General features: G+C 39.3%; 1 protein-coding gene across 1 annotated transcript in view; it reads left to right on the top strand.

Annotated features, from left to right (window-relative positions):
* ZMYND12 (zinc finger MYND-type containing 12) overlaps positions 1-11,707 on the top strand; it is a 59,849-nt gene that overhangs the window by 11,077 nt on the left and 37,065 nt on the right. The window contains exons 2-3 of the mRNA XM_007955571.2: positions 2,468-2,609; positions 3,937-4,108. Coding sequence (XP_007953762.1) covers positions 2,468-2,609; positions 3,937-4,108 — 314 coding nt within the window. The remainder of the gene's footprint in view (positions 1-2,467; positions 2,610-3,936; positions 4,109-11,707) is intronic.

Raw genomic sequence — 11,707 nt, 5'->3', positions numbered from 1 at the left:
CATAATAAATATTTATGGACCCAATGAAAGAGCCCCAAAATACATAAATCAGACGTTAAAAGAGTTGAAAATAAAATAAAGGATCAAAAAAACCACATGATCATCTTAAAAGATGCAGAAAAAGCATTTGAGAATATGGTTAAAAAACACTAGGAACAGAAGAGACCTTCCTCAAGTTGATAAAGAACATCTATGAAAAAACCAAAAGGGGCCTGGTGATGCAATGGTTATGCACTCAGTTGCTAACTGAAAGGTTAGCTGTTCAAACCCACCAGTGGCTCCATGGGAGAAAAGACCAGGCAATCTGCTGTAGTGAAGATTACAAGCTAGGAAACCCTATTGGGCAGTACTACTCTGTCATATAGGATCGCTGTGAGCGAGAATTGACTGGGGGGCGCACACCACCACCACCATGAAAACCTACAGTCAACATACTTAATGGTAGAGACTGAAAGCTTTCCCCTTAAGATCAGGAATGAGACAAGAATGTCCATTGTTGCCACTTCATTGTACTGGAAGTTTTAGCTGAGGCAATTAGACAAGAATATGAAATGCATTCAAATTGGAAATAAAGCTATCTCTATTTGCAGTTTTAGCTGGAGCAATTAGACAAGACTATGAAATGCATTCAAATTGGAAATAAAGCTATCTCTATTTGCAATTAAATGATTTCTATATATAAAACTGTAAAAAAAATCCTCAAAAATATTAGAGCTAATACATGAGTACAACAAAGCTGCAGGATAAAATATCAATATAAATACAAAAAACTCAGTTGTATGTCTACACACTAGCAATAAACAATCTCAAAGTGAAATTCCATTTATGATAGCATTAAAATAAAATACTTAGGAACAAACTTAACCAAAGAAGTGCAAGACTTTTACAGTAGAACTAAAACATTGTTGAAAGAAATAAAAGAAGATCTAAGTGAAGAGATATATTCATGAATTAGAAAACTTAATGTTGCTAAGATTGCACTACTCCCTCTTCCCTTTGAATTGATGTACAGATTCAGTGCAATCCCTTCAGAATTCTATCTGCCTTTTTTTCTCAGAGATCGGGAAGCTGATCCTTAGTCTTTGGCTGCTAATTGAACCCACTAGTGACTCCTTGGGAGCAAAGACCTGTCAATCTGTCCCCATGGAGATAACAACTTAGGAACACCCTATTGGATAGTTTTACTTTGCCTATAGGCTCACTCTGAGTTGAAATCGATGGCACACAACAATGACAGAATAGCCAAAACAATTGTAAAAAAGAAGAACAAAGGACTCACAATTCCCAATTTCAAAAAGAAACTTAAAGTAATCAAGAAAGTGTGGTACTGATATTAGGATAAACATATAAAGTGATGGAATAAGATTGAGAGTCCAAAATTAAGTCCATACATGTATGGTCAATGGATTTTCAACAAAGGTGCTAAGAGCATTCAATGGAGGAAAGAATAGTTTCTTCAACAAATGGTGCTGAAACAACTGGATCACACAAGAAGTTGGACCCCTACTTCACATCATATACAAAAATAACTCGGAATGGATAAAACACCTAAATAAAAAACTAAAACTATGAAACTCTTAGAAGGAAACATAGGTGTAACTCTGCATGATGAATTTTGTGGTATGTGAATTAATTCTCAAAAAGAGTGAAAAGATTAACAAACCCTTCTACAATGATTGAAATGTTCTACACATGTGCTGTCCAACTGAGTATTTAAAAATACTAAATATGCATGTAAAACGGAAAATTATATACCAAACAATCACAGTGCTTCCCTCTTGAGGGATTAAAAACGTGTTGGAGTACAGCGTGAGAGTAGCTACTCTTCACATCTGCATTTCCTTTAAAATGGTAATAACAGATTTTATTTTGTTTTCAGAGAGTGAAATAGTTACACCCAAGGCCACTTGCTGCACCACTGGAGATGGGGATGGGGTTGGTTCCAGTTGGGTGGTTCACAGTGTAAATTCTGTGTGAGTGGCAGCCCTGGAGCAGAGACTAAAATGTGAATGATGCTTTCAAGCCAAGCTGGGCAATATGGTGGTCTCAGTTACAGAAAAACATGTTTGTAATGTGTCTTGCTTCCCCACAAGAAAGATCCTCAGATCCATCAACTTCAGTCTTCAGACATTTTGAAAATGGCCTCAGAACAATGCAGAGTTAAAGCTGTCTTTTTTTTGTTATTAACTAAGCAGAATAGCCATGGCATCGCTGTGTGCCTTTGGAATTTGATCATCAGCTTTCAGGAACAATACCCTCCCCGATCTCTTCCCAACTCCAACACATTTTCTACATCTTCAAATAACCACATGAAAGAAATGAGATTTGTGTCTTAGAAATGACTTTGGCTTCCTGCCTGGTTTGCATTTGGGCTTACTTTTTTGGTGTCTAGAGCTAAGTCTAGAGGATTTTAGGTCTTGGCTTAGGCCACAGGTAAAGATAACGAAGTCCATGTCTTTATTGTCAGTGGTGTGGTGCATCAAAGAGCTGACTGGGGCAGCATCCATGAGAAGATATGCCAGCTCCTGATCCCGCTGCGCACTTCCATGCCCTTCTACAACTCAGAGGAAGAACGGCAGCATGGTCTGCAACAGCTGCAGCAGCGGCAGGTATGCTGTCCAGGGTTAGCTATTACAGGGTTAACCCTTGGGCACAGTGAAACAGCCCAGAACAAGGGTTGCTCTGTGTTCAAATAAATAAATTGTAAGTTCCTTGATAGTAGAGATTTTGTTTTATGTTTTTTCATCCTCAGTTCCATTCGTAATATGTTCTCCATATATTTACCAAATACTGGCATATGCTAAGTACTGTGATATGAGAACCTGACCACTTAACTATTGTTATTAGGTGCTGTCAAGTTGGTCCTGACTCATAGTGACCCTATGTGCAACAGAACTAAACACTGCCCAGTCCTGCGCTGTCCTCACCATCAATCACGGCCATGCTTAAGCCCATCGTTGCAGCCACTGTGTCAATCTTGTCAAGGGTCTTCCCTTTTTTCGCTGACCCTCCACTTTACCCAGCATGATAGCCTTCCCCAGAGACTGGTCCCTTCTAACAACATGACCAGAGTCTGGGAGATCAATATGTGATGTGTGAATGAAGGAGTAAAGGGGAGCAGGAAAAATAGCTCCTATTTCTATGGCATTGACAGCATCTCAATCACTCTAAAATAAATAAATAAATAAACAAAAAGCCCTTTATAAACCATATATCTCTAAACACCATTCTTAACAATCTTAGTGTTGATGGGTGGTAAAACAGCACAAAGTTACTTCTGGTATTAGCTAAACAGGATAATTCCGATAGGAAAAATAAGAGGTTTCTCCCAAAATTAGTTCAAATAGAAAGGCAGAAAATTGTAGATAGTCAGGAGACATGGCAGTTCTGCTAAACTCAAGTTTTATTGGGAATATAAGAATAATATTTATTTATTAATTTAATGAAGCCCTGGTGGCACAGTGGTTAAGCACTTGGCTGCTAACTGAAAGGTTGATAATGCAAACCTACCAGCCACTTCATGTGGGAAAGATGTGGCAGTCTGCTTCTGTAAAGATTTATAGCCTTGGAAACCCTATAAGGCAGTTCTATTCTGCCCTTTAGGGTCTCTGTGAGTCAGAATCAACTTGACAGCAGTAGGTTTGGGTCTTACTTGTTTGTTTGTTTTCATTCATTTAACAACTTAATATTGAACAATCATATTCCAAGCACTGAAAATGAAAATACACATTTTCCTGGGCCTTGAGGAACTGAGAGTCCAGATTTTGCCCTTGTTATATCACCTCTCTGGGGTCACATGTCCAGTGGAATGCAGGCTGACTCACTATGTGTCTGCAACCAGTTAATTAGGTGTTGATTTTATCTCCAGGTATATCTATATCCTCCTTTGACTTATATTTAGACTGTCTTATACACTTATTTTATTTTCTTCCACAGAAACATTTGATTGAATTCTGCTACACTGTAGCCCAGAAATACCTCTTTGAAGGAAAACATGAAGAAGCTGTTCCAGCAGCTTTGCATTCTCTTCGCTTCCGTATGAACATGCATGGCCTGAGTTCAGTAGAGCTTGTACCTGCTTACTTGCTGTTGTCTGAGGCTAGTCTTGGTAAGTGAAACTGACATGAGACCCCAGGAGCCCTTCAGAAATGATATATTGGGTCTCCCAGGGGCCTGAGTCTAGCCTTGACAGTGATACGATTCTCCATTCTGGAATAGTTCCTCAATATTTCATTGATTTCATGATCTTGATATTTTGAAGGTTTACAGAATTTTTTAGAATGTCTCTCAATTTGGTTTGTCTAATGTCTACTCATGACTGGATTCAAGTTATGCAGCTTTGATGGGAATATCATAGAATTGATGCTACATTGTTCTCATCCCATCCTATCAGTTGGCACATGTTTACAATTTGTTCCATTACTGATGATGATCATTTTGATTATTAAGAGGGTATCTGCCAGACTTCTCCTCTGGCACATTACATTTTTTATTATTACTTTGTAATTAATAGATATTACTTTATAATTAATAAGTTACTTTGTAATTAATAAGTATCTTATGGGGAGTTAATTGAAACTGTAAATACTCCATTCTCCATCAAGCTTTCAATGCATTCATTTATATATTACATCATAATAGACTCTTGTTTTGGATTCTGAAAAGGAAATAAGGAAAACAATACCAAAAAAATAAAATATCTAGGAATAAATCTTACTAGAGACACAAAAGACCTATACAAAGAAAACTATAAAACACTACTACAAGGGATGTACATAAATGGAAGAACCTGCCTTGTTCATGGATAGGAAGACTGAATGTTGTGAAAATGTCAATACTACCCAAAGCAATCCCAATCCAGATACCATCAGCATTTTTTGTTTGTTATTATGTGCCACTGAGTCATTTCTGACTCATAGCAACCTTTATGTACAACAGAACGAAACACTGCCCAGTCCTGTGCCAGCCTCATGATCCCTACTATACCTGAGTCCATCACTGCAGCCACCATGTCAAACCATCTTGTTGAGGGCCTTCCCCTCTTTCTTCAACCCTTCACTGTACCAAACATGACATCCTTCTCCAGAAAATGGTCTATTCTGACAACATGACCAAAGTAGGTGAGTCAAAGTCTAGTTATTCTCTATTAGAAGGAGCATTCTGGCTGCACTTCTTCCAGCACAGATTTGTTAGTTCTTTTAGCAGTCCACAGTACTTTCAGCATTCTTCACCAACACTGCAACTCAAAAGCATCAACTCTTCTTCAGTCTTTCTTATTCATTGTCCAGCTCTCACATGCATACGAGGTGATTGAAAATACCATGCCTTGGGTTAGATGCATCATAGTCTTCAAGGAGACATCTGAGTTCTTCAGCACTTGAAAAAGGTCTTTTACAACAGATTTGCCCAATGCAATATGCCTTTTGATGCCTTGACTACTGCTTCCATTGACATTGATTGTTGAACCAAGTAATATGAATTCTTTGATAACTACAATCTTTTCTCCATCTGTCGTGATGCTGCTTATTGGTCCCATTGTGAGGATTTTTGTTTTCTTTATGTTGAGGTGTAATCCATACTGTAGACTATAATCTTTTATCTTCATTAGTAAGTGATCCAAGTCATCCTCACTTTCAGCTAGCAAAATTGTGTCATCTGCATATCTCAGGTTGTTAATGAGACTTCCTCCAATCCTGATGCCACATTCTTCTTCATATAGTCCAGCTTCTTTGATTGTTTGCTCATCATACCTATTGAATAAGTATGGTGAATGAATACAACTTGACGCACTCCTATTGAGTAGGTATGGTGAATGAATACAACCTGATGCACTCCATTCCTGATTTTAAACCATGCAGTGTCCCCTTGTTCTGTTCGAATGACAGCCTTCTGGTCTATGTACAGGTTCCTCATGAGTACGATTAAGTGTTCTGGAATTCCCATTCTTCTCAGTTTTATCCACAATTTGTTATGATCCATACAATCAAATTCCTTTGCATAATCATTAAAATACAAGTAAACATCTTTCTTTGCTTTGAGCCAAGATCCATCTGACAATCTTGTTGTTGTTAAGGTTATGTGTCAGCTTGGCTGGGCCTGGTTGAGTGGCTGGGCAGCTGGTGGTAGTTACTCCCCATAATAAGAGTGGCATTCAACTCCATGATGGGATCTACCACAAGCAGATGAGTAGCTGCTTTAGGAATGTGGTGTGCTTCCCATATACAAGAAGCAACTTTGAGGAATGGTCTCTAGCTTATGGCATGCTTGAACCCTGCATATAGCCATGTCATTGTTTAACAGCCTGCCATGCTCTGCCAACCTTGGGACTTTCAGTGGACTTGAATAAATGGCCTGCCACGTAACATCGGGACTATGCCATTTTATTTGTCGACCTTGGGCTTGTTAGCCTCAGCAGCCAGGAGCTGCTTGAGTGAAGAGATGCCTCTAGCTTCAGTGAGCCGGGAGCAAGAGGCAGAGCTGAATACCAAGGTTAAGAGGCTTTCACACAGGCCCTAGAACCTGGCACTTGGAACTTTCTAGCCTCCAAAAATTATAAGAATAAACTCCTGTTTGTTAAAGCCATCCCATTTGTGGTATATTCTTGTCAGAGTGGCACTAGGTCCTCTTCTGAAACCAGCTTGCATTTCTGGAAGTTCTTTGTCAATATACTGTTGCAACCATTTTTGAATTATCTTCAGTAAAATTTTACTTGCATGTGATACTAATGATATTGTTCAATAATTTCCACATTATCTGGGATCACCTCTCTTTGTAATGGGTACAAATATGGATCTCTTCCAGTCAGTTGGCCAGGTAGCTGTCTTCCAAATCTCTTGGCATAGCCCAGTGAATGCCTCCAGCGCAGCATCTGTTTGTTGAAACATCTCAATGGGTATTCTGTCAATTCCTTGTTTTTTGCCACTTTCTTCAGTGCAGCTTCAACTTCTTCCTTCAATACCATTGGTTCTTGATCATACACCACCTCCTGAAATGGATGATCATCTACCAGTTCTTTTTGGTATAGTGAGTGTGCATTCCATCCACCTTCTTTTGATGTTTCTTGCATCATTCAACATATTGTCCATGGAATCTTTTAATATTGCAATTCAAGGCTTAAATTTTTTTCCTCACTTCTTTCAGTTTGAGAAATATCTAGCATGTTCTTCCCTTTTGGTTTTCTAACTCCAGGTCTTTGCAACATTTCATTATAATAATTGACTCTGTCTTCTCAAGGTGTTCTTTGAAATCTTCTGTTCAGCTCTTTTTTCTTGTCGATTCTTCCATCCACTTTAGCTACTCTCCATTTAAAGGCAAGTTTCAAAGTCTCCTCTGACATACATTTTGGTCTTTTCTTCCCTTCCTGTCTTTTTAATGACCTCTTGCTTTCTTCGTGGATGATGTTCTTGATGTCATCCCACAATTCCTCTGGGTTTTGGTCATTGATGTTCAATGCATCAAATCTATTCTTTAGATGGTCTCTAAATTCAAGAGGGATAGAATTAAGGTCATATTTTGGGCTTGTGAACTTCTTTTAATTGTCTTCAGCCTCAAGTTGAACTTGCATATGAGAAGTTGATGGTCTGTTCTGCAGTAAGGTCCTGGCCTTGTTTTGGCTGAAGAGATTGAGTTTCTCCATCATCTCTTGTCACAGATGTAGTCAATCTGATTCCTATGTGCTCTCTCTGGTGAGGTCCATGTGTATAGCCACCGTTTGTGTTGTTGAAAAAAGTATTTGCAATGAATAAGTCGTTGGTCTTGCAAAATTCTATCTTGCGATCTCCAGCATCATTTCTTTCACCAAGGGCATATTTTCCAATTACTGGTGATTCTTCTTTGCTTCCAAATTTTGCATTCCAATCACCAGTGAAGGAGCTCTGGTAGCATAGTGCCTAAGGCACTAGACTGCTAACCAGAAGGCTGGCAGTTCAAACCCACTAGCCACTCCTTGGAAGGAAGATTGGGCAATCTACTTCCATAGAGATACCACCTCGGAAAACCAAGGAGGGGTTGCTATGAGTCAAATTTGACTCGAGGTCAGTGAGTTTAGTTTTTTTTATTTTGGTTTACTGTCATTAATTTGATCTTCAAACTATCGCTGATTTGGCCATTGGGAGCCCATTCAAGTTGGCTTCTGTGTCTCTTTGATAAGCCAAATCATTCTTTGAACACTTTTCTGCTTTTGGAACATTTCTCTGAGGAACCTTAATTCTTTTAGTGGAAAGTGGAATTTAGAAGCCAAGAGCTATGTGCTAGATGTGTTCATTACCATTGGAGTATTGTTGTTCTCAGGCTTCAGTAGACAGAGCTAGGGACTATGCTTATGGGTATAGGTAAATATACTTACCGGTATAGGTATACACACATATACACAGGCATTATATCTATATTTCTGTATCTATCGATGAATCTACCTAGAAAACCATGCATGATCATGGGGAGACATCAAGCTCAGTTGGCACAAAGTGCACAAAAACATCGTTCTACATCCTACTTTGGTGAGTAGAAACTGAGGTCTTAAAAGTTTGCCAGCAGCCATCTAAGATGCAACTATTGATCTTTCTTCTTCTGGAGCAAAGAAAGTCAAGAAAATCAAAGACACATGGAAACAATTAGTCCAAAGGACTAATGGACCTTAGGACCTCAGCCTCCATCACCCTGAGACCTGAAGAACTAGATGGTGCCTGACTATCACTGCCCAACCACTCAGAAAGGGATCAAAATTGGAGATCCTGGATAAACTGGGAGAAAAATGTGCAATAAAATTCCAAGTCACAAGAAGATCAGAATTATTGGTAGGATAGAGACTGGTGAACCCCCCAAGGCTATGGCTCCTAGACACCCTTTGGGCCTGAAACTGAACTCAGGCCCATTGTTTAACAACTCATCCAAACAATAGACAAGCCTACGAGCTGACCAATTACTCCAGGGATGTGCACTCATTAGAATCATCAACCATGCTTCTAATGGAGGATCAGAAGGGCAACATTTGCACAGGGAGAAAGCTAGGGAGGTAGGAACACATAGGAAAGAAGGCCACAGGAAAAAGTTAACCACAGGGAGGAAGTAGGAAGAAAGCTGTTACATTGTGGGGATTGTAATCAGTGTCACAGAATAAAATGTACATGAACTGTTGAATGCAAAACTAATCTGCTCTGTAAAATTTCACCCAAATCACAACAGAAAGATTAAAAAAAAGAAAGCCATGAGTCCATATCAGTACATGCAAATCCAGTCTAATATCACAAGGTTTAATTAAGTCTTCTCCCATTCCACTACTTTTAGCTCCCTTCTCTGGCAGTGAGAATGCTAGCTTCTGTTTTCATTAATATATTCATATGTTTGATCATTTTCCTCATATGAACCGATCTTCCATTCCTTTCCTTTGCAGATGCCCTCTTCTCTCTTTTGGACTCTGACCCCCCCCCCCCCATACTGGGCCACTTCTTTTGCATGAATGTCCATCTCACAAATTTGGGCTCTGACTCCCCCTGCCAGGCCACTTCCCTGCAGGATTTCTCTCCTCACCCTGATCAGGTTCTGACTCCCTTCCAGACTAATAGAAAAAAACACCAGAGAGGGAAAAGTGGTCCAGGTTCCATGTATCTCTGATACTGACTAGTTGTAGCATTTTGGAAACGTCACCCTGGTCCAAATCCTGTCATTTCTCATTTGAACTATTGCCTTCTAACTGGTCTTCTACATCTTCTCTGGCCTCCCTCCAATCCATTCTCCACACAGAAAGTGATCAAGTCATTGCCTAATTCCTAAAGCAATCTATGAGATCTTGCTTAGTCTAGCCCTTTGTCAAATTCCCTGTTCTCATCTTATGTTCTTTCTCCCTCCCTTCCAGTTATACTGGCCTTCTCTTGATTGCTCAGAGGCACTGTACTCCTTCCTGCCACCTGGCCTTTGCATATGGTGTTTCCTTGTCTGGAAGACTTTCCTCCAGCCACTTTCCCCACTCCACTTCCTTTTCAACTAATTAATTCTTGCTGTGTCCCAAAGATTTTGGTATGTTGTGTTTTCATTCTCATTTGATTCAAGGAATTTTTTATTTCATTTTTTATTTCTTCTATTATTACCCAGTCATTTTTAAGGAGGGTGCTGTTCAGTTTCCATGTGTTTGCTCTTTTTCCGTTATCTTCCTGTTGTTGATTTCTAATTTTATAGCTTTGTGATCTAAGAAGATGCTTTGCAGTATTTCAATGTTTTTAAATTTATTGAGGCTTGCTTTATATTCTAACATATGGTTTATCATGGAGAATGTTCCATGTGCATTGGAAAAGAATGTATTGTGCTGTTGTTGGGTGAAGTACTCTGTAGATGTCTACAAGGTCAAGCTGGTGGACTGTACTGTTTAGCTCTTCTGCATCTTTGTTTCTTTCCAGTTGTTCTATCTTTCATTGAAAATGGTGAATTAAAATCTACTACTATGACTGTGGGGGAGCTCTGGTAGCATAGTGCCTAGGCACTGGACCGCTAACCAGAGGGCTGGTGGTTCAAACCCACCAGCAACTCCTCGGAAGGAAGATGGGGCAATCTACTTCCGTAGTGATACTGCCTTGGCAACCCAAGGAGGGGTCGCTATGAGTCGGGTCCAACTCGACAGCACATAACAACAACATAACATGACTGTGGAGTCATCTCTTTGTCTTTTCAATTCTGTTAAAGTCTGATTTATGTATTTTGGGGCTCTTTCATTAGGTCTGTAGATATTTATTATGGTATATCTTCTTGTTTGATTAATCCTTTAATCATTATAAAATGTGCTTCCTTGTCTCGAATGGTAGTTTTTGTCTTAAAGTCAATTTGATCAGAAATTAGTATTGCCATTCCTGCTCTGTTTTGGTTGCCATTTGTTCGATATATCTTTTTCCAACCTTTGATTTCTAGTCTATTTTTATCTTTGTCTCTAAGGTGTGTCTCTTGTAGACAGCATATTGATGGGTTATGCTTTCTTATATAGTCTGCAATTCTCCGTCTCTTGAGTGGTACATTTAATCCATTGACATTCAGTGTAATTCTCAACAAGTATGAATTTGTTGCTGTCATTTTGTTATGTGTTTTTTCACGGTATTCCTAGTTTTCTTTGTTCCATATAATTTTCTGTGCAGAGATCAATTTGTTCATGAATCGTATTATCACTTTCTTTATTAATGTTGTTTTAGTATTTGCTAAATAATTATGTCTGTCCTCTTTTTTATTGTGACATGAAAGTTTATCATTTTTCTTTGAGGTTACCCTGTTATTTATAATTTTCTCCCCAAGTTTAGAACAGTCAATTCTATCTTTGTGTGTGTGTGTGTGTGTGTGTGTGTGATTTGGGTGAAGATTTACAGAGCAAATTCACTTTCCATATAGCAGTGCACATACACTTTGTCTCATGACATTGACCACAATTTACCCCAATGCAACAGCTCCCCTCCCACTTCCTCCCCAAAGTTACCTCTTCCCTGTTTCCATCCCTCCATGCACTGCTGCCCCCTGAGCTGTCTCCCTATGCATAAGCAGCCCTTCTTGTCCCATGATTGTTCTCTACAAGGAGTGTATCTACCTCAGGTAAATGTTCAACTCATATGCCTGTCTTTTGTTTGGCTGGAAACCACAGGTGTGGGTTCAATTCCCAACCAGAAGGGCAGCTAGGGGCCATAGTCTCAATAGCTCCACCAGGCTCTATTGGACCAGCAAACCTGTACCCCAACCCTCC

Source organism: Orycteropus afer, unplaced genomic scaffold, assembly GCF_000298275.1.
Source record: "Orycteropus afer afer isolate SDZICR_OR568_19922 unplaced genomic scaffold, OryAfe1.0 scaffold00510, whole genome shotgun sequence".
Taxonomy (NCBI): Eukaryota; Metazoa; Chordata; class Mammalia; order Tubulidentata; family Orycteropodidae; genus Orycteropus; species Orycteropus afer.
This window is presented reverse-complemented; position numbering and strand designations above follow the sequence as displayed.